At 53.0% G+C, this 22,257-nt stretch overlaps 1 protein-coding gene across 2 annotated transcripts in view; it reads left to right on the top strand.

The window, feature by feature from the left end:
• The window catches only part of SLC43A2 (solute carrier family 43 member 2), a 39,696-nt gene extending 17,705 nt beyond the window's left edge, over positions 1 to 21,991 (top strand). Inside the window, exons 6-15 of one of the 2 annotated variants that reach the window (XM_068976186.1) lie at positions 7,829 to 7,921; positions 9,515 to 9,648; positions 9,732 to 9,934; positions 10,306 to 10,452; positions 12,547 to 12,558; positions 13,200 to 13,338; positions 14,969 to 15,101; positions 18,093 to 18,166; positions 19,368 to 19,491; positions 20,154 to 21,991. In XM_068976186.1, coding sequence (XP_068832287.1) covers positions 7,829 to 7,921; positions 9,515 to 9,648; positions 9,732 to 9,934; positions 10,306 to 10,452; positions 12,547 to 12,558; positions 13,200 to 13,338; positions 14,969 to 15,101; positions 18,093 to 18,166; positions 19,368 to 19,491; positions 20,154 to 20,315 — 1,221 coding nt within the window. In that variant the 3' untranslated portion in view covers positions 20,316 to 21,991. The remainder of the gene's footprint in view (positions 1 to 7,828; positions 7,922 to 9,514; positions 9,649 to 9,731; positions 9,935 to 10,305; positions 10,453 to 12,546; positions 12,559 to 13,199; positions 13,339 to 14,968; positions 15,102 to 18,092; positions 18,167 to 19,367; positions 19,492 to 20,153) is intronic. The other variant, XM_068976185.1, reaches the window with a different exon arrangement.
• The last annotated feature ends 266 nt before the right edge of the window (positions 21,992 to 22,257 follow it).

Genomic DNA, 22,257 nt, shown 5'->3' with positions numbered 1-22,257 from the left:
CACACTCAGGTCTGTTTGCTCACTGCCTCGCGTTTGATCAAGTCTTTAACTCGCTCCAGCGGCTGGAGGAAAACAGCGGCCGGCGGCTGAGGTGGCGTCTGGGGGTCACCACCCAGCGATCTGGGGCCGGGGTTGCTTAGAGATGGGAGTGGATGCCGCCAACATTGTGAACATGTCTTTTCCACTTCATTACTCTGACCCCTGTCAGCGTGGGTGGGACGGGGAGTTCTGAGCTGAAACCCTCCCAGAAAAGTGATTGCAAAGTGCTGCCAGGCTCCTTAATGAAAAAATTTCTCTGTGGGCTTTCCCTGTCTGACTCATGGGAGTCTTACGTGGAGCCTGAGGAAGAAATGATCCCATGGGAGTTGGGATCTGAGTTTGAAGAGAACAGAGTAAATGTCCGTCTTCGAACACCTGGGAGGAGGGGAGGGAGAGGATTCGGGATATAGCAGTGAAACAGATGGCCCCCTCCAGGGGTGTGTGTGGAGTTTAGCATTCCTGCTCGGGTGACCTGTTTCTATGCCCAGGAGAGGGTCCCCATGGCATCCCACGTGCCCCATGTGCCAGGTAAGCAGGATTCACCTGCTGCCCCCAGCCAGCTCTGCCTCTGGGTTTCTGGTTGTGTGCTCTGAGAGCCCAAAGCCATCAGCCCATCACCACTGGCCTGGGAAAAATCCACTCATCAGAGGGTTTCCACCCCATGAAGTTGCCCTAGCACGTGACTCATTCAGGGGTGGACTGAACGTGTAGTGGGGGCCTCGGAAGGGCTGGACCTGGCTGGGAAAGTGAACGAAGTGGCTGGGGAAGTGGAGCCCCTCCTCCCCACCCCTTCAGCAGTGAAGCGGAAAGGTGACCACAAGGACCTTTACCTGGCAGCGTGTGCTTGGAGCTGCCGGTCGTGAAGGGTTAGAAAAGAGCCCAGCTATGCTGAGTCCACTTGTCCAGACTGGTACCTGGATCCTGGCCTGTTCAGGTTGCACAGGGCTCTTGGGTGTGTGCAGCAGCCACTTGAGGACAAGGGTCACCTGTGAAAGGGGCCTGAGGGCCCAAATACCAGCCCCCCACCCCGACCCTGGATGGCCCATGGCATCTCCCCAAAAGCCAGGGTGAGCCCCCCTGTGGATGTTGGCGGCATCCACTCCCATCTCAGGTGGGCTCCGGAGATCACTGATTTGGAAAGAGGGTGCCAGGTGCTTCTACTGTCCCTGCCTGCCAGCAAGCCCCAGGCCTGTCTTGGGGGCTCCTGGGAAGAGAGACATCTTAAAGACGGTCCCCCGAGGAGGGCCGCCCATCCTCACTGTGCTGGAGCCTGGGCTTCTGGTGATTCTCGGCCAGTAGCCGGCTGGGAGGCCAGCACTCCAGGGGAGGGGCCGTCTGCAGCTGCTGTTTTCCCCTCTGGGAAGGTCACAGAGCCGGGGCCTGTTTACAGTGCAGCCCAGGGGCTGAGCGAATGAGTCACCACTGGCTCGCACGGGGATGGCATTCCGAGGCCGGCTCGGAGGACGGGTTCTGCCTGGCTGAGCCCACTCCAGGCCCCCTCCTACCCTGGGGCAGCAACAGCATTAATGGCGGTGGTGGTGGGAAGCCCCCCCAGAGCCAGGGAGGGGGCCGGCGCACTTCCCCCACACCCAACCTGCGAGAGCAGTTGGGAAGCCAGGGTCAGGAAACCGCCCTGCTGAGTGTTTTCCTAGCATCTGTCTTTGCAGCTCGGCTGCAGCTTCCTACTTGGCAGGAGTCGTGGTTCTTCCCCCTCCGCCCGGCCTTCCAGCCGGCACTAGGCACTCTGCTCAGTCCTCAGCCATCACTCACTCCATCACCAGGGCTTCTGAGTGGCCATTATGTGCAGCTGAGGTCGGGCAGAGGCAGAAGGAGGGCGGGAGAAAGACCAGGGAGGGAGGAGACCCAGACAAGATGAAAGGAGAGCCCGCAGCTAAGGGCAGGCCCCCCTGACAGTGCTGCCCTGGACTGTGGGGAGGTCGCCTGGGGAGTTCGGGGAGGGAGGAGGCAGGTAGGTCTAAAAGGAGCTTTGGAAAGGATGTAAGAAATCTCTAGTGGGGAGAGCAAACAGAGTGCTTAATAAGGGGCAGAGAGAGGCATGAGCGGTAAGGATAATTGTCTTGATCCTCCAAATCAAGTGTGGACCCTTCAGGGGCCGCATGTGTGTTTTCCAGGAGACAGAGTAGCCCAGTGGCTATGCACATCAACTTGACCTGCTTTGAGTTCTAGTTTTGACCCTTACCAGCTTAAGGATCCCTTGACTGTTTTTTTAAAGAACTTTCATATTTTTGGCGGCGCTGGGCCTTCATTGCTGTGTGCAGGCTTTGTCTAGTTGAGGCGGGCGGGGCCCACACTTGCAGTGGCTTCTTTTGTTGCGGAGCATGGTCTCTAGGACAGGCTCAGTCGTTGGAGCGCACACAGGCTTAGTCGCCCCATGGCATGTGGGATCTTCCTGAATCAGAGATCGAACCCGTGTACCCTGTGTTGGCAGGCAGACTCTTAAACTGCTGGACCACCAGGGAAGTCCCCTTGACTTTTCTAATCCTAAAGTCTTAGAACCATTAAGTGAGGGTAATGAGTGACACTTTCTTGGTAAGGATGTTATGAGGGTTTTTAGGATAATAATAGTTTCTGTTATAATAACAATGCTACTATATTATTTAATATATTAACATAACCATGTATGCTGTCATATATTATAACTTAATAATAAGGAAAAATCCTCTGATCAAGCTGCTCCTGGGCAAAGTAAATGGGGGAAATTTCCTCTAGCAGGCATGACAGCTTTGGGAGGAAGGGAAGGAAGTGGCTTAAAGGATAAAACACAATTAGTGTTAACATTTGAAAAATAATTAGTGCCCCCAGGGTAAACTTCTCTTCGCCTGTGTTTGCTGTTTTGTGACCACACACTGACCACTGCCAGGATGTTTATGCTTTAGCTTTCACTGGTCAAGGTCATCCTTGATACTGTTTTCAGAGAAATTTCATCTGACACACATGTTGTTGTTTAGTCTCTAAGTCATGTCCAATTCTTTTGCAACCCCGTGGACTGCAGCCTGCCAGGCTGCTCTGCTCATGGGACTTCCCAAGCAAGAGTACTGAAGTGGGGTTTGCCATTGCCTTCTCCAGGGGATCTTCCCAACTCAGGTATCAAACCTGTCTCCTGCATTGGCAGGCGGATTCTTTACCACTGAGCCACCAGGGAAACCCTGACACGAATGTTAGGTAGTCACTAAAAGCTGAAATACTTGACTACCCATTTAAACTCTTAGATTGGCCAGAAAAACCCTACCATCAACTATGACATTAAAGGACAAACTGGGAAAACGTACCTAAGAGTATAGGAACAAACTGTGAAGGTCTTGAATGTATAAAGAGCCTGTACCAAATTAATATGAACGAATTAACATCCCCTTAGGAAGAAAGGACAAATGAGGAATGTACTGACTGATTTTAAAAACTGTAGAAAAAAATGTTCAAAGTCATTAGCAATCAGTGAATGTAAGTGTTTTCAATTCCAATTGGTGTAAGTTTTCTGGAAGGTAGTTTGTCACACAGTATCACAAAAAAACTTAAAAACATGGATTCCCTTTTGCCAAATGATTCTACTTTTGGGAATTTACCTTAGGGAAATGATAGCTATTTGCATATATGTTTATCTTCAAACATGTTCATTAAAAAATGTTGTTTATGATAAAAATTGAAAAGGATCTGAGAACATCAGAGAAATGGTTGCATAAATTATAGACCATTCAGAAAAGGAAATACCAGACAGTTGTTACAAATTATGTTAAAGATGAATACAAGAATAAATTAGGTATTTATAATATACAAAATAAAAAAATTAAAAGTTTTAAAAATAATATGTAGTATCTGATTCCAGTTTGGTTAAAAATTATAGGTATTTATAGGAAAATGATTGAAGGCAATTACATCAAAATGATAATATGGCTATATCAGGGGAATTCTTTTTCCCTCAAGGGGAATTATTTCATTTTTTCATGTGTACTTTGTTCTAGATATTTTACAATGAACATATATTGCTTTCCTAATCAGCAAAAAATAACTGTAAGGTAAAGTATGAGATGTACACATTCCTGAGGAGGCTGTATAGTGTGGTTTGCCCTGAGGCTCTGTACACCCTGGAAATGTATGCCAGATGCTTACCAGAAGAGCATATTAAGGAGAGGGAGGATTTTCAGGGTGTTGTAAAGAATGTTCCAGTCAGGGAGAGGCAGAGAAGCCAGGAGGGCAGCTGGGAGGCCCTGGGAATGTATACCAGTGCTTACCAAAAGAACATGTTAAGGAGCGGGAGGATTTTCAGGGTGTTGTAAAGAATGTTCCAGTCAAGGAGAGGCAGAGAAGCCAGGAGGGCAGCTGGGAGGCTACTGCCCTTGTCCAGACATGAGGGCAAGGATCTCATCCAGGGTCAGATGGAAAGTCAGAACCCTCTCCCAGCTTCCTATTCTTGCCTGTCTCAGATACAGTCTGGGGAGCAGACTCCAGGAAATGAGGTCAGAGTTGCCCACTAGCCCCAGGCTCTGTGGTTTTGTTGGCCTCTAGCTTGGGTTAGGGTACAAGAAAAAGGGCTGGTAAGCAAACTGTCTGCTTTTCAGAAGTATTGCCTTGCCCTGTCAAAAAGTTGGGAACACTCTTTGCACCCAAGGGTGACTACTGCAACAGAAGCGTTTCCTGGCTTGGCTGTGCTGAGTGGCTTTTGTCCTCCATCTGCTTTTCTGGTTGGGTTCTAAGCGCTCTCTTTTGTTGTTGCTGTTGTTTTGTGCTTTGTTTCTTTGGCCGTACTGCCCTGCATGTGGGATCTTAATTTCCCAATCAGGGATTGAACCCATGCCCCCTGCATTGAGTACTTCCCTGGTGGCTCAGATGGTAAAGCGTCTGTCTACAATGCGGGAGACCCGGGTTCGATCCCTGGGTTGGGAAGATCCCCTGGAGAAGGAAATGGCAATCCACTCCAGGACTATTGCCTGGAAAATCCCATGGACAGAGGAGCCTGGTAGGATACAGTCCATGGGGTCGCAAAGAGTCGGACACGACTGAGCAACTTTACTTTCACTTTCCCCTGCATTGAAACCAGAGTTTTAACCACTGTACTGATAGGGAAATCCCTCTAAGCCATCTTTGATCCCTTCTTTCTTCACATGCATTCCAGGCTGGAACAGTTTCCTTCTTCCATACAAGCAAAGCTAATCTTTGGATTCTCCCTGGGGCAGATATGGGCCTGGAGATGCCTGAAGCTGCCTTGGTGGAATAGCCAGTGAGGCGCAGCCCAAATACGTGAGCCCAGGATCCGAGGGGTGTCCTCTGAACCACAGCATACCTGGGAGGCAGGTCTGCAAAGAGTGAAATTGGGCACCTTTCATGCTCACCTAAGTGTGCTTGGGTGGCTATGAGCATGTCACCTTTCCTCTCTCTCCTGCTGGGGAAGTTTCCACATGCTCCTTGTCTCCCTCCGACCCTCTCTGAGAAGCCTGAGTGGGCAGAGGGGGCTGGAAGAAGAACTCGGTGTGTGGCGAAGCTGGAGAGGCAACCTAGCCTCATGCCACAAGATGGCTTTGTTGGCCACACACTATGGATTTATTCATGCTCCTTTTTAATCCTGGGATCCCAAAACATCTCAAGTCCCTTATTCATGTTTTTTTTTTCTTTAACGATGACACTGAGACATAATCCACACACCATACAATTCACCTAAACTATATAATTCAATGGATTTTAATGTATTTATAGAGTTACACAGTCATCACCAGAATTAATCATATCACCCCAATCACAATTCTGGACCATTAGCATTTCCTCCCTGTCCCTCCCAGCTTCTTCTACCCCAGCCCTAGGCAACCTCTCATCTAGTCTCTGTCTCCAGGGATTTGCCTGTTCCAGACATTTGACATGAATGGGATCATACAGTTACATGGTCTTTTGTGACTGGTGTCTTTCACTCAGCATAATTTTGCAGAGTTGACTCCTGTTGTAGCATGTATCAGTTCTTCATTCCTTTCTGTGCCTGTGTGATATTCCCTTGTGTGCATATTCCACAGTTTGCTTATCTAGTCATCCATTGATGGGCATGAAGGTTGTTCCCACTTTTTGTATATTATAAAGAATGCTGCTGTAAACATTCGTGTACATACATGTTTTTGTGTGAACGTATGTTTTTATTCCTCTTGTGTATATACCTAGGAGTGAAATGTCTGGGTCATATGGTAGCTCTGTGTTTAAATGAGGAGCTTCCAGACTGTTTTGCAAAGTGACTGCACCATTTTACATTCTCACCGGTAGTGTAGGAGGATTCCAATTACTCTATATCAGCACCAACATTTGTTGTGTTCTGTTTTCTTTTTTAAAAAATTATTATTATAGCCACTTAGCATGCACAGGGGGTATGAAGCAGCATCTCATTGTGATTTGACTTGCATTTCCCTATGATTAATGATACTAAGTATCTTTTCATAATGGTTATTGGCTATTTGTATATCTTCTTTGGAGAAACATCTATTCAGAAATGTCTGTTTGCCCATTTTAAAAATGATTTTTTTTTATTACTGAGTTGTCAGAGTTATTTATATATTGCAGATACGAGTGCCCTAGCCAATACATGATTCATAAAAATTTTCTCCCTTTGTCTTATCATCTTTTCATTTTCTTGATGGTGTCCTTTGAAGCGCAAACATTTTTCACTTGGATGATGTCCCTCTTTCATTTTTAATTGTGGTCAAAACAGGCAGAAATGATGAGGGGCAGGTAGGTAAATACATTCACACTGCTTGTGTTCAGCAAATGGATTAACTTGCAGGCAGCCATCATGTGGTCCATGTTTGATAAAACCCCAAAATGATTCCAGACATCTTGGCGGAGGGGGACGTAGTTTAGGTCCGTATAAGCAGCCTGAGTTCAGTAAAACAGGTTGGCAGATCCAGAGAGCGAGTCTCAATGCCAGGGACTGTGTGGGTGTGGATGGAGAACCTTCAGAGCAAGTGGTGTGAGCTCCCCCTGAGGTTAGCGAGAGCACAGGAGGCTGCAGTTAGGGGAGCATGCGCTTCTCCCCATGCCTGTCTGAATCCATGACCTCGTTGTCATAGTTTACCATGCCTAAATTTGTATGGAATCCACTGAGGGTTTTAGCTTCGCAGTCATGTCGAATGGGCCCAGAACAAGCTCCTGTGAGATGGGAAGAGTGGCCTCATGGCAAAGAAAGCCTGAGCTTTTCTTGTCATTGATCTTTCTAGGTGGGAAGAGAAAACCCTCCTTGAACCTAGAAATTGAGAAGCAGGACTCCCAGGCCAGTCGCCTCATCCACCCCAGAGACTGTAGAATTCTGATTGGCACCTTCCAGAGACCTACTCTTCTCAAAATCAAAAGCAGCTTTTGCTGACATCTGGTTGTTCTGGAATACTGATATTTTTATTTATAAAATTATGCTTGCATCCTCAAATAGATTCTTATTTTTAACAGACTTGCTCCCTTTGAGGGTTGCCTTACTCACTGGCATCTCCTTGTAACCCTGCAGAGCCCAAAGGCCCTGGCCTGTGCCAGAGCAGAGAGGGGGGTCGCTTGCCAGCCAGGAAGTCCTGTCTGCACATGCAGAGTCTGAATTCTGCATTACTCTACCCTTCTTCCTTTATCACCCTCAGTCCGGGAAGAAAAACTTGCAATCAGCAGTGATTATCCCTGGAGTGATGCCTCGTGAATTACACAGGGAGGAGAGCAGAGAAGACGAGGCGCCCAAGGATGCCGTCATGCTCTCTTCCCTTTCTCCTTCGTCCTCCCTGTCTCCCTCTTTCAGCAGAAGCTTCCCTTGCCTCTTGTCTTTCAGCTGCCCAACATGTTTGGTGACCTTCGGTCCACATTTATTGCCCTGATGATTGGATCCTATGCCTCCTCGGCGGTCACCTTCCCAGGAGTCAAGGTGAGGGTGTGTGCTGGTGTCTGAGCAGAGGCCCCTCCCGAGACTCCTTCTGCCCTCCCTGAAGGGGGAAGTCACTGTGGGCGCTGGTGCCTGCCCTTCCCCCCACCTGCACCTGGGAGGATGCACCTGGGCACCTCTGGGAGTAAGAAAAGAGACCTGCTGGGCCAGGGGTGGGGTGGGGTGGGGTGGGGGTGGAGGCGTGAGAGTACGGATGGTAAAGTCAAGCATATCTCTGCAAGGTGTGACTGCAGGCTGCCTTTGCATTTCAGGGCTAGGGGGAAAGACAGGGGGTGAGAGAGTGCCCCCCATCCTGAATCCAGCTCCAGTCCCCTCTCCACCCTGCCCCCACGTCTGTTGTCATTGGGCTGTTGCTCCCCACTGCCAGAGCGCTGCTCACAGCCAAGTTGGTTCAGCTGTTTCCCTCCCAGGCAGGATTCTGAGCCCGTGGAAGTCACACGGGGTCAGGATGAAGCAAGCATCTCACTGCTCATCAGTCTTGGTTCCTGCTCTAAATCCTGTTGTTCCTGAAAGGGCTTCAGAACCAGCTTTTCTCTGTGGTGGCCCCAGCTCCAATAAATCCCCTTTCCTGAGGTCCAAGGGGAAGAGGCCACAGAGCAGGAGGAGGAGTCATAGACACGGGCCGGCCCCCCGGGCATCGAGGTGTCCGGAGAGGCAGGGGCCACCGTCTCTGGATGTTAGGGATCCTCAAGTTCCTGGAGTGTGGAGGAGCCCTCAGGTTCCTCCTCCTCCTCATCTCAGTGTCTGACTGCTGGTCCCCTCCCTGGGGAGCTGGGCAGCTGTCTGCCGCTGCCCTGGGGACCCTTGGGCTGGAAATAAATGGCAAAAATTGCAATAACAGTCTGGCAGGCTTCCCACCTAACAGGCCCTGTACTGGGCCCTCTACTGGGGTCACACCTGCTGAATTGCACCTCAGCACCAAGAAGGTACGTGCCAGTGTCACACCCATTTCACAGAAGAGCAAAGTGAGCCATTCAACTGTTCATTCCTTGAGTATATTTTTGGCACCTACCGTGTGGCTGGATGGCAGATGGCATCACTGACTCGATGGACGTGAGTCTGAGTGAACTCCGGGAGATGGTGATGGACAGGGAGGCCTGGCATGCTGCGATTCATGGGGTTGCAAAGAGTCGGACACGACTGAGCGACTGAACTGAACTGGACTGAACTGATGTATATGCTTCAAGGTGCCAGAGAAATATCAGCAGACAAGTCTAGAGATTCCTATCTTCAGGGAGCTGGACTAATAATGGATGAAGAAATGAATCATAAGTCAAAAAATCTCAGCCAGGGCTGTTCACTGTGAGCCGGTGCTGTGACAGTGATGGCAGTTGGGGAAGGCCTCTACAAGGAGGTGGCGTTTGGTCCAAGCTGCAGGCGTTTGGTCCAGGGCGAGTAGAGACGATTGAAGTGCAGGTGCCTGGTGACTGAACATCCAGCCTGAGGGGCCACGCCCCTGCCTCAAGGCTCAGCACAGGGAAGCCAGGACTGCTGGCTGCCCCCTGCCCACTCCGGCTTTTCTTGGCTAACTCTGCCCCACCCTGACTCCGACCCCTGCCCCCTTGTGCCTCTCAGGTCATCTATGACTTCGGTGCCTCCTTCATTGTCATCCTCGTGGTCTGGGCTGGCTGCTCCGGGCTGGTTTTCCTCAACTGCTTCTTTAATTGGCCCCTGGAACCCTTCCCGGGGCCAGAGGACATGGACTACACGTAAGTGGACCTGCGGTCTGCCCCGACTCCCACGCCGGCCAGGGGCGTGGGCCGCGTGACAGACACTCTCCCGTGGGCTCCAGGGTGAAGATCAAGTTCAGCTGGCTGGGCTTTGACCACAAGATCACAGGGAAGCAGTTCTACAAGCAGGTGACCACAGTGGGGCGCCGCCTTAGCGTGGGCAGCTCCATGCGGAGCACCAAGGAGCAGGCAGCCCTGCAGGAGGGCCACAAGCTGTGCCTGTCCACCGTCGACCTGGAGGTTAAGTGCCAGCCTGATGCCACAGGTACCCACCCGCACGTGGCCCCTCACCTCCCAAGCCTGCCCTGAGCCATCAACAGCCCAGTGACAAGGAGGGGGCGTCCAGTCCAGATGGGGACCCCGATGGGGTCCAGCACCCCCTGAGGGCTCTGTAGGTACCGCCTCCCTTCATCCCCATGTCATCCCGCAAGGGCAGGCGGCACCACCTACCCTACCTTATAGACTAAGCTCAGAGAGGGTGAGGGATTCACCCAGCTTGTTTTGTACAGCTGGGTGACCCGACTCCTGCACCCAGCCGCCGGCCTCATCTGGTGTGCGGTGTGCCCTGGATGGTAGGTGGGCCGTGGGCCCCGGGGGTGCCACTGGTTCTCCCTGAGCCCCCGGTTCTCCCCGCAGCAGCCCCCTCGTTCATGCACAGCGTGTTCAGCCCCATCCTGCTGCTCAGCCTGGTCACCATGTGCGTCACACAGCTGCGCCTCATCTTCTACATGGGTGCCATGAACAGCATCCTCCAGTTCCTGGTCAGCGGAGACCAGGCCGTAGGTAGGTAGCTCCCGAGCCCTGGGGCACAGCCTATGCGCGGTGCTCACTTCCGCCCGCCCAAGGTCAATCCACCACCTGGCCAGCCAGAGGCTGTGGGGCTAGGCTAGGCCAGCGGGGCGGTGAGATGGCAGAATCCAAGGGCCTGATGGTGCGTCAGAGCCGTTTCACCACAGCCAGGCCCGACTGTTCTTTCACGTCCCCGCCAGAGTTTCCCGGTTTAGGAGGGAGGAGAGGACTGAAATAACTATGTGTGTTTGGGGTGTGGGGTGTGTTTTTCGTTGCCTGAGGGGGACGGTTGACGTGTGTGTTTATAAGAGGAGACACTGCGCAGAACACGGTACTCCACCTGAGAGCTTGTTGAAAGACAATCTGTCAAACCCAATGCCAAGAATCCTCTGGGAAACCACAGGGGTAGCGCGTGGAGAGGCTGGGGTGGGGGCCGGGCCGCTGTGGCTGGACACGGGGTCTCCTGGGAACTGTGCCCTGAATTGGGAAGCGAGGCCAGGTGGAGCCTTCCTTTTATGTAATCCAGTCCAGGCTTGTTACTTCTGGTAAATAGAACTGATAACCCACCTGCCCACTTTTCCAAAAGAACACACAAGCTGATTAGAGGTTTTGATTCTGCAAAGAAAGTCCGTACTTCCTCAGGGCCTGAGCTGAGTCAGCTTTAGTCATGCGAAATCAGGACAAACACATTGGGTAAATCCTTTTTATTGGCAGTCTCATTGGTGTGCAACTTTTGGAGTTGGTTTAATTGTTTTTCTCCACGGGAAGATATGCCAGGCCATGTAAGGGTTTTAGTTGTTGTTGTTGTTTTTCTTTTTAAATTTATTTTTGGCTGCACTAGGTCTTCGCTGCTGTACGAGGATTTTCTCTAGTTGTGGCAAGCGGTGGCTACTCTTCCCTGCGGTGCAGGAGCCTCTCACTGTGGTGGTCTCTCTTGCTGTGGAGCATGGCCTCTAGAGCGCAGACTCAATGGTTGTGGCACATGGACTTCATTGCCCTGTGGCATGTGGAATCTTCCCTGGCCAGGGTTCAAACCCTTTTGCCCTGTGTTGGCAGATGGGTTCATTACCACTGAACCACCAAGGAAGTCCTGTATGTTTTTAAAGAGGATAAGAAACTCAGCTATAGCAAAAAGGGAAGGAGACTAAGGGACACAGACAATGCAGGGTCTATTCTGAAAATGGGTGTTCGGACGTGAAGCAACATGGAAAAACCCCATTATGTGCCCTTGCAGAAATTCATAGCAAACACGAAGATGGGGGGGAAAAAATAACCTGTTTAGCTTCATTTCATTCAATGATAATCCCCTAAATTTCAACCGCAGGAACCCTTTTATTATGTAACATTCATTAAAATCTGTCCACCGTACTTTGGGGAGAGCTGATCTAGCCTGTCTAAAGGCCCTTTATTACAAACCCTGAGGCCCAGACAGGCAGAGACCCTGATGAGTACAGAGAAAAGCCCCTTACTGGCCCTTGGACGGCAAATCCTGCTCCTGCTGAGTCATGGCCTTCTCTTTTGCTTTCTCTGAGAAATCTTTTGCTGCCCAAGAGGCATTTTTTTTTTCCCCCTTCTGTTTCCCTCTTTCAAAAGTCAGTTTCAAGAAGTAGAGGAAGTTGGGCCAGGAAATTCGGTCCACAGCTGACAGGGCATTGGTTTTCCCCATCCTGCTCCTCTGAGCACTTGCGCCTGGGAGCTCACACACACACATACACACACACGGACATCTGGACGTCAGGATCAGGGGGCTGCGGCACTGGCTGGTCAGACACTCAGGCTGGGTGTGGGGTGGATTCTCGGCCCTCGTTCTGCTGGGTCTTGTACACCCCCACCACTTCCCCATCATGGTCCCCCCACAAGTGCCACAGGCCTGATTCACAGCCCATCTGTGACGAGGCCCCAGCAGGCAGGAAACCGCCAGCAGACACCCGTGTGGGGCACTCTGAGACTCAGGGCTCCGTGGGAAGTGGTGTGGGTGCTGGGCCCAGAGCGTGCCGCCCCCACAGCCCTCTCTCTGTAACAGCCTTTGACATTGCTGCTGCTAACCCCACTCCTCTCTGCTTTGTCACTTTTGCTTTCTCGATGCAGTGATGGCTACCGGTAAGCCCGTGGGGTCCGGGGGGGGGAGGGGGTCGTCAGGGAACACAGGACGTCCGCTCCTGGCCAGAGCCTGCCCGACTGAGAAGCACCTGTCCTTGAACTCCAGACGGCCCCCCTGCACTCCGCACATCCCCCCCAGCCAGAGCTGCGGGTGAGGTTGGCGCAGCCAGCCTTCAGCTTCTGATGAGAAGTCTCATCGTGATTTTCAGGCTCTCTGAAGGCCGGAGCCCTTTGGTGCCTTCGGAGTGTGTTTCGAGGGGCAGGAAACTGACACAAGAGGCTGTTGGGACACGAAACCTTGCTCTGTCCTAGGCCTCGGTAATCTTGTGGTTCCTAGAGTCACAGAGACCTCCTGGAGCTTTTGGGGAAGGTCACTGTGACATACTGGACTTTGGTAGCTGTTTCTTGGAAATAGGCGAGGGATTCGGAGGAAAGAATAGGGTGTCCTGCCCCTTGCTCAGACTTTGATTTCAGAGGTTGTCTCCCATCATGACTCACGGCACCACGGGTGGGGTGTGGGGCGTTCTGGGGAAAAGAAACCAGCAGGGCTTGTGGAGTCATAGACTGCCCAGCCCCCTCCCCAGGCCTCAGCAGGCAGCCCCCCGACCCCACTCCGTGACCCGACCCTTCTGTCCCCTCAGTGAGCCTCTACACCTCCATCTTCGGGGTTCTCCAGCTGCTCTGCCTGCTCACCGCCCCCGTCATTGGCTACATCATGGATTGGAGGCTGAAGGAGTGTGAGGACGCCTCCGAGGAGCCCGAGGAGAAAGACGCCAACCAGTGTGTAGGCCGAACCCGTGCCTCGTGTCCCCAGAGGGAGCAGGCGGGTGTTAGGCAGCTCTAGGGTGGGTGGGACATTGGGTTGTAAAGTCCGCAGGAGAGGTGAGAAGGGGTCGTGCTCAAAGCTACTCTTCATACTGGTCTGTCGCTTCTATCTGAAACAGCCTTTTGTATATAAGAGTTTGGGAAGCGCCAAGCTAGAAGACAGGAGAGAAACCAGATCAGTAACTACCAAACACCGGGCTTTAGGACCACACTCAGATCCTCAGCACAATTAGCACAAGGGCAGAGAGCCTTAGAGGGCCTCGTTTGCCTGCAAGGCCTGCTTCACTGGGTGTGAGTCGTAAACAGGTATAACCTTACGACGTGTTAATAGATTTGTTCATGACTGTGAGAATTAAACGAGGAACCGGAGCCCTTTCTTTATAGAAGGGTTGGGCTGTAAGATCAGAGGATGAGTTAAATGCTGTCTTCTCTGACTCCACCTTAATATAATAAGCTACTCTTGATTGTATCGGGCCCCGTGCCAAGCACTTAATGCACAATCTCTCAGGGAAGCCTCACAACACCTTGATGAGTTATACCTGTTTTACAGATGAGGGAACTGAAACTAGGTATTGGAGTGGCTCACCTGAGGTCACACAGGGAGAAAGTGGTGGGCCTGGGCCTCCCTGCATATCTCTGAGCCCTTGGATGTCATGCAATTGTCCATGGGGCATCTGTGTGGGTGGTGAGACTCGAATCAGTAGTAGTGAATTCACAGGGAGATAATTACAGAGATGCTCTGTTATCTAGGTCAGGTCCTACAGCCAGAAAGCGGTTGATGCCCATTCCAGTTCCATCTGCCACATGCTCGTTTCTTCTTCACTCCTCCCTGCCCCTCAAGGGGAAACCCACTTGCTCCCTTATTTGGCTTATTCTCTGGCTTGGCATCAGCTCCCTGCAGGATTTGGGTGAAGCTGGAGCCAACAGTGAAGCAGGCTTTGCCACATCCTGACCTGGGTGCCTTCTCCTCCTCCCTCCCCGTCACTGGGGATCTGACCTCAGTCTTCACTGAAATAATGCAGGGTTCAGTTCAGTGCAGTCACTCAGTCGTGTCCGACTCTTGGCGACCCCATGAATTGCAGCACGCCAAGCCTCTCTGTCCATCACCAACTCCCAGAGTTTACCTAAACTCAGGTCCATCAAGTCAGTGATGCCATCCAGCCATCTCATCCTCTGTCATCCCCTTCTCCTCCGGCCTTCAATCTTTCCCGGTATCAGGGTCTTTTCAAATGAGTCAGCTCTTCGCTTCAGGTGGCCAAAGTACTGGAGTTTCAGCTTCAGCATCAGCCCTTCCAATGCATGGTACTGATGCCCATCTTCTCATGTCCAGCCTCTCTACTAAGGTTCACACTCCGTGCTCAGTTCAGAGGGTAGCTGTGGGGAGTGTCCCTCGTGATGGTCTAGCCCCCACAGTCCCCAGCTAGCACTCGCTTGGCGGTGGTGTCTAAGTCTCCCATTGTCCACAAGCTGTGACTCCCCGGGCCTGACTTCCTGGGATAGTCTATTCTCCAGGGGGCCCCCACCCCAGGGGCCCCCCACCCAACCCCACCCCAGCTCCTGTGTTCCATGCCCTGTGCCCCCACAGAGGTGAGAAGAAGAAGAAGAAGCGGGACCGGCAGATCCAGAAGATCACCAACGCCATGCGGGCCTTCGCCTTCACCAACCTGCTGCTCGTGGGTTTCGGGGTGACCTGCCTCATTCCCAACCTGCCTCTCCAGGTGCGTGAGAGAGGGTCTGATGTCTCATGGGGGAGCCATTAGCAAAGAGAACAGTGACCTTTCATTCATTTAATCCAACCAGAAAAACCGATCAACCAGCCCACCCTGGTTTACCAAGGGCCTTCTATCTGCTGACTTCCCTGGTGGCTCAGACGGTAAAGCGTCTGTCTACAATGCAGGAGACCTGGGTTCCATCCCTGGGTCGGGAAGATCTGCTGGAGAAGGAAATGGCAATCCACTCCAGTACTATTGCCTGGAAAATCCCATGGACAGAGGAGCCTGGTAGGCTACAGTCCATGGGGTCGCAAAGAGTTGGACACGACTGAGTGACTTCACTTTCCTTTCCTTTCCTTTCTATCTGCTAGGCTCTATGCGCAATGCTGAGTTGTTGTTCAGTTGCTAAGTAACGTCCAACTCTCTGTGACCCCATGGATTGTAGCACACCAGGCTTCCCTGTCTTTCACTATCTCCCAGAGTTTGCTTAAACTCATGTCCATTGAGTTGGTGATGCCATCCAACCATCTCATCCTCTGTCGCCCCCTTCTCCTGTCCTCAATCTTTCTCAGCATCAGGGTCTTTTCAAATGAGTTGGCTCTTGGCATCAGGTGGCCAAGGTATTGGAGCTTCAGCTTCAGCATCAGTCCTTCCAATGAATATTCGGGGTTGATTTCCTTTAGGATTGACTGGTTTGATCTCCTTGCAGTCCAAGCGACTCTCCAGAATCTTTTTCAGCACCACAGTTCTAAGAGCAAGCTGTAAATGGAACTGAGATTTCCTTTCACAGTAGACCCTTCCCTATGAAAGTGTATCATTCTTCTTGGTCTTGGGGCATCTTACACACCATGAATACCATCATCTTACCATTTCTGGAGTCACGTGGTGTATTTGTGTAGCTAATTGTTTTGCCTTTGCTTAAACAGCTGTGATCTGACATCCTAAGAGGTCTGGCCAGTCTGTGGCATTGATGGGAGCATTTGCTCTTCTGATTCAGGACAGCCACAGGAGAAAGCCTCTGATGATGAGCTCTTGGTATCCCGGTTCAAAAGTTTAATTCCTTTACACAAGATTTCCAGTGCTTTTGGAACCTGACTCTTGGCAGAGAGCTCAAGAAATGCAGATTGCATTACCTGCCTGGCTCCACCCTTAGGTCCACAGAAGGGTTCTAGTTCCAATCCTCAAGTTGAACTTTGAAGGAAGGGATACAAGTGACAGCATTGCTCCCAGATGGGTGTGACCCGAGTCCAGGTGGTATCTTGGACCAAGTCCAGGAGGAAAGCAAGAGTCCCTTCCTTTCTACAAGTGGCCACACGCAGAAATACAGGGAACGCCAGGTGCGCACCACCCATGGGTACTGTCGTGTGTTTGTGCTAACTTTGCACGCAGCTGGCGTAAACGCCCGGAGACTGATGCCGGTTCCAGATGGGAGTGCTGGCACATCCCTGGTGCCTTCCCAGCCTCCTGACGGTGGTGGCCCTCTCTGCAGGACCGGCAGACCCTTGCCCTGACCACCTTGTCCAGTCACGGGGCAGTGGTCAGTGAGGACCGCAATCTGCTTTTTGTTTTAACCAGTTCTCACTGAAAGACAAGTTGTGAAGAGGCAGCACGGCATTTGGGGTGGAAAGCGGGAGCCTGTAAGGGATGCGTGTGCTTTCGGGCACAGCCCTCTCACAGCGCCGCAGAGAGCAGTCCCCCTGCCTCCGCCACCCACATTCCCGGAAATAGGGCTTGGCTGCTGCGCCTGATGACAGGGCTGTGTGCAGAGAACAAACAAAGGGTCCCAGCAGCAAAGCAGACAGCTCGTGGCTCTCAGGAATCGTTAACAAGGGCCTGCTCAGCCTGCCAACAGTGGCCTTTCCTTAGGAAAGCAGAGTGAGAGGAGAGGGGGACAGCCATCTGCCTGTAGGGCCTGGAGGACCAGGCTGGGAGACCAGGGCACGGCCCTCGGGTCTGAAAAGGCGGGAGTGATGATCGGTGAGCTCCTACCTAGTGCCGTGTCCATACATACACTTAATAGCAGACTTTAGGTGGGAGTGGGGTAGCGGGAGCCTTGGTTTGTTGTGTTTGGCAATTTCCATGGTGTAAGTGCGTTCATCATGGCTAGTCTCAAACAATACATTGTCCATCGTCACTGTGGAGTTGGAAAGACACATGATAACACACCATCATATATATATTATGTGTGCTCGGTTGCTAGGTCGTTTCCTACTCTTTTGCGACCCCATGGACTACAGCCCTCCAGGCTCTTCTGTCCATGGACTCTCCCAGGCAAGAATACTGGAGTGGGTTGCCATTTTGTCTTCTAGGGGATCTACCCGATCCAGGGATCGAACTCACGTCTCTTGGATCTCCTGCATTGGCAGGTGGATTCTTTACCACTGTGCCACCTGGCCAAAAAGTTTGTTAGAGTTTTTCCTTAAGATGTTCTGGGGAAAACCCTAACCAACCCAATATCTACAGTAGACTTAAAAAACCTTAAGACTAGAGGTAATAGTACAACAAAATAAAGTAATTAAGATGCGATGGGCTTTGAGTATTCACGAACTTTGTTTTCAGTGTGCAGTTGATCCTTGAACAACACAAGTTTGGACTGTGCAGTTCCACTCATACCTGGACTGTTTTCAATAGTAAATACGTACCGCATGGTCCATGGGTGGTTGAATCCGAGGATATGAAACCGTGGATACAGAGGGCAGACTATAAGTTGAATGTGGATTTGTGGCTGCATAGAGGGTCAGCACCCCTAGTCCCCCACATTGTCCAAGGGTCAGTTGTCATTAAATTGTACCTTTAATGCAATGGAATTGTTAGTAATGACTGTGTTGAACAATTGGCTCAGGATTTTTGGCATTCAGGAGCTGCCCGTGGCAAGCTGGCCAGGCCAACTCCAGGGTGCCAATGCTCCCACCACTCAGGACCCTGGGAGCTCTGGGGCAGGGGGACAAAGGGAAACCCTCCATGCCTCCTGCTCACACTCTGCTCTCCCCACCTCAGATCCTCTCCTTCATCCTGCACACAATCGTGCGAGGATTCATCCACTCGGCCGTCGGGGGCTTATACGCCGCCGTGTAAGTCCTGCGGGCTGCGGGTGGCCTGGTGGCTGAGGGTGAAGGGATGGATGACCTGAGGGAGGTTCCAGGTGGGGCTGAGGGCTTGAAGGGGACCATCTTGTCCACCTGAGGTTCCTCCTCTTGCCTCAGATATGAGGGTTTCTGTGGGGTGTGTCAGGAGAAGGTCGTACTCTATGGGAGCGGGTCAGTGGGCAGACAGTTGGGTGCCCACAAGCCTTGGCGTTTAACACGAAGCCAGTTCCCCCGGCCAGGGTGCAGCTCCATATCGTTACAGCCTCAGGGGCTGCCGCTCAGCTGAGTCCTGGGGCTGCCACTGGCCGCTCACGGGAAGCACAGGGGTGAGTTCTGGCTGCGTGCCCCTGAATGGTGACCTTCACATGGCCTTCAGTGGCAGCAGCGGCATAAGTGATTGAGCCCCGAATGTACCGGGCCTCAGAGGGCTGGTCTGCCCTAGTTTTCTCAGGCCTTGGCTAAAATGAAACCTGCCTCCTTTTCCAAGAGGCCACACACACCTAAGGAACCATAGTTGTTCCTCTTCCTCAGGCTGGGGCTTAGCTCAAACACCAGAACCCGAACACCATCCTCTGTCTCTCTCTGACTAAAGACAGGCTCATTCTTGCAGCCATTCCTTGCTAAGCCACGATGCCTAATGTCCTGAGACTATGCCAGAACTCTCTCCCCGCTCCCAAGAGCATCCCATGGGGGTCATCCCAGGTCTGCATGCTCCACCCCTGCCTACGCCACCCTCCCCGTCCCAAGGCCTAGAGGAAGTTGAGGCCACCCTGGCAGAGTCTGAGGGAGCCGGCCGAGGACTATGATGCTGTTTCCGTGATTATACAACGCTCCTCTGGATGAAGGTGCAGCCAAGCCCGGCCCAGCCGCCCACCTGCTCCCTGGGCCTAGTTCCCGAGCCACAGACTCCTGCGGAATCATGTTGTCCACTCGGCTCAGCCAGACACCCGTGGGCCCCATGGCCTTCATGGTGGTCCAAAAGGGAAATTCTCTGTGTGGAACTGCTCAGCACGAAGCAGTCCGAAGATGGACACTAGACTGTCCTCTGAAGCTGTTCCCACATCTCCTCTGACACCGCAAGTTGCAGCCTGGGGGCACCGGCAGCTGGGGCCAGGCTGAGGCCAAGGAGCATCTGGGAAGCTGGACAGTGGCCCCTGCGGTGACAGGCTCTCTCCTGTCCTGGCAGGTACCCCTCCACACAATTTGGCAGCCTCACGGGCCTGCAGTCCCTGATCAGCGCCCTCTTCGCTCTCCTGCAGCAGCCCCTGTTTCTGGCTATGATGGGTCCCCTCCAGGGAGACCCTCTGTGGGTAAGAAGGGTCGGGGGGCGCCGGGTTATGGGCATCCACTCTACCCTGCTGAGTGGGAGCTGGGAGGCATCACAGCGTGTTCCAGAACCCCAGGACAGGCAGTTTGGAACTTTGGTTAGGGTCAGTTCAGGGATCCCTTGTGAATAGGCTGAGGAGCAAGAGGGGAAGAGTATCCTTTTTATCCATTTCTTAAAAAAAAATTTATATTGGCTATGCTGTGTGGCATATGGAATCTTAGTTTCCCAACCAAGGATACAAAGCCACACTTCCTGCATTGGAAGCTCAGAGTCTTAACCACTGGACCTGCTAGGGAATTCCCAAGAGTGTCCTTTCTGGACCTGATTTTGGGGTAAATGGAACCGAGTTGCTGTCCCTGCCCCTCCTGCCAGAGGCTGGGATTCATATCCAGGTGCTGGGAGCTTGTCCCAATCCCACTACGTCCCTGGACCTTCAGATCAGCACGTTAGTGTGGCCTGTGGACCACTGGGGAATCCTGATGCCAGAACGTGGGATGACAGGCCCTCGGACCTCCTGAAACTCCTCCTTTGTTTTTCCTGTGACCTTCGCCTCAATCGGAAGGGTCTGGCTGCACAAGGACGGCAGCCCACACGTGCTGTGGTCCCTGCCCCTCGTGACGGCCGCTCTCGTCCCTGCCTCCCCAGGTGAACGTGGGCCTGCTGGTCCTGAGCATGCTGGGCTTCTGCCTCCCCCTCTACCTCATCTGCTACCGGCGCCAGCTGGAGAGGCAGCTAGAGCGGAAGAGAGAGGACGACAAGCTTTTCCTCAAGCTCAATGGCTCGTCCAACCGGGAGGCTTTTGTGTAGTGCCTGCCGTCTCGGATCACGGCCTCCCGCCCTCTCGCTTCAGTGACTTGAGGTGTCCTCGTCCCCACCCCAGAGGACCTCCACGCACTCCCGCTCACCCCCAACCCCAGGATCCTGTCCTCCACTGTGCTGGAGTCCACGCTCCCTCCCAGGGCCCTGGTCCTGCCTCGGAGCTCTGTGGTGGACAGACAGATGGGAGAGGGCCTGGACAGACGCTTCTCCTCCTGCTGGAGGCAGGGAGGCTCTGGACTTCACTCTACCACCCTCGAGAGGCCCTTGAGCCTCAGCGCTCTGTGGTGCCTGCAGGAGGAGCCAGGAGGACCCCCTGGGCTGGCAGACCCTCTCCCCCAAAGTGTGTCCAGATTCTGCCTCTAGCCAAAGCAGAGGGGTCTGCCATCCACTGCCCGCCTCCCGCCCCTCAGCTGCATGTCCACCGACCACGCCTGCCTGAGGACAAAGGCTTGCACTGTCTGCACAGCCCCCCACCCCCGGCCTGGCCCCTCACTCCTCCCCCAGCCAGTCTGAGCTGCCTGAGGAAGGAAGGACCCGCTTCCTGTTGTTGGTGCTAACTCCTTTGTGATTCCAGCCCCCTGTGGCCTGTCCATGGCCTGTCCTCCTGTTCGAAGCCTGTGGGGAAGTGCCCCCCGCCCCCCTGCCCCACCCCACCCCCAGGTTAGCCTGGGAAGGGTCTAGAGGGCTGGATTGTCACGTGAGAACCATGGACAAGGCTGGGCAGCGGTCCTTTCCCTCTCCCCTCAGGACTTGAGTGGGGGCATGTCTCCACTGCCACCCTCTGTCCAGGCTGTGACCAGAAGGGAATTAAGGGGGCACCAATAGGGTATCACACACACACACACACACACAGAGCTGTTTTTGTGGGGGGTGGAGGTGAGGCTGCAGCTGACAGTCCTGGAGGTCCAGGCCTGGGTGGGGAGGTGAATTTGTGAGAGGCCTAGGGGGTGTGGATGTGTGGGCTGTGTGTGCATGTGCTGTGTATGAGAGATGTGTGTGGGGGTGGTGGCAGGTTGTGGGCTCTGGGTGTCTACACTTGTCCTCCCAGAGCTGCCCCCAGCTGGCCAGGCCCCAGCAAGCCCAGCGCCTTGGCGCCAGCCCTGTTCAGGGCCAAGCTTGTTCCAGGCTGCGGGGCCACAGCGCCCCCTGCTGGCAGACTCTCCCAGGGGCCCTGGAGCTGTTTACGCGGGCGAGGCCACCTTTCCTCTGCCAGGCGGGCCTGGCTTACCAACCCACCCACCTTGACTGCGCTCAGAAATGTGTCTGAGGCTTCCTGGGAGTTCTGAGAGGGGTGGGTGGATTTTTAGGTTATTTGTTTTAAGTTTTATCAGACTTCTTTTTATAAAGCAATAAATCCATTTCCCTACTGGTAAGGGATGCCCCCTTCTAGCATATCAATTCATGACTCCATGTGCCTGTTTTGAGCTTGAGAAGAAAAGGCAGGACAAAGTTTTCTGCCACTGACAAGCCCCAGTTGTCCCCAGCTGCTGACTCTGGGTACCGTCTCTCTCTGGGTGTGATTGCCGTCTTGGGAGGGGCAGTGGGGCAGGAAAAGACCTTCCGCCCCTGCCCCAACCCTAACACATCAGTCCTGTGCAGACACCTTAGAAGTGTGGTCATACCCTCCTCTGCTGCTTATCCCAGCCAGACAGGCTAATCCTGACCCCCTTTCATCCCTGCTCAGGCTTCCTGTCACCAGTCAGCCACACCGAGGGTTCCTCCTGGGTTCAGGACGCAGGGTAACCCCAGACAAGCCGCAGCCTCTAAGGCAGCAGGGGCAGGATGTGGCGGGAGGAATGGGTGGTGACAGGAAAGGGCAGACCCAGGCCCAGACCTGAGCTTCTGGTCACAGCTGAGCCCCTGAAACTCATCTCCCTAGGCCTCATCCACTCAAATACGCAAAAGCAGGTATTTGTTTTAAACAATTTTT

This window comes from Capricornis sumatraensis, chromosome 8 (genome assembly GCF_032405125.1).
Source record: "Capricornis sumatraensis isolate serow.1 chromosome 8, serow.2, whole genome shotgun sequence".
Taxonomy (NCBI): Eukaryota; Metazoa; Chordata; class Mammalia; order Artiodactyla; family Bovidae; genus Capricornis; species Capricornis sumatraensis.
This window is presented reverse-complemented; position numbering and strand designations above follow the sequence as displayed.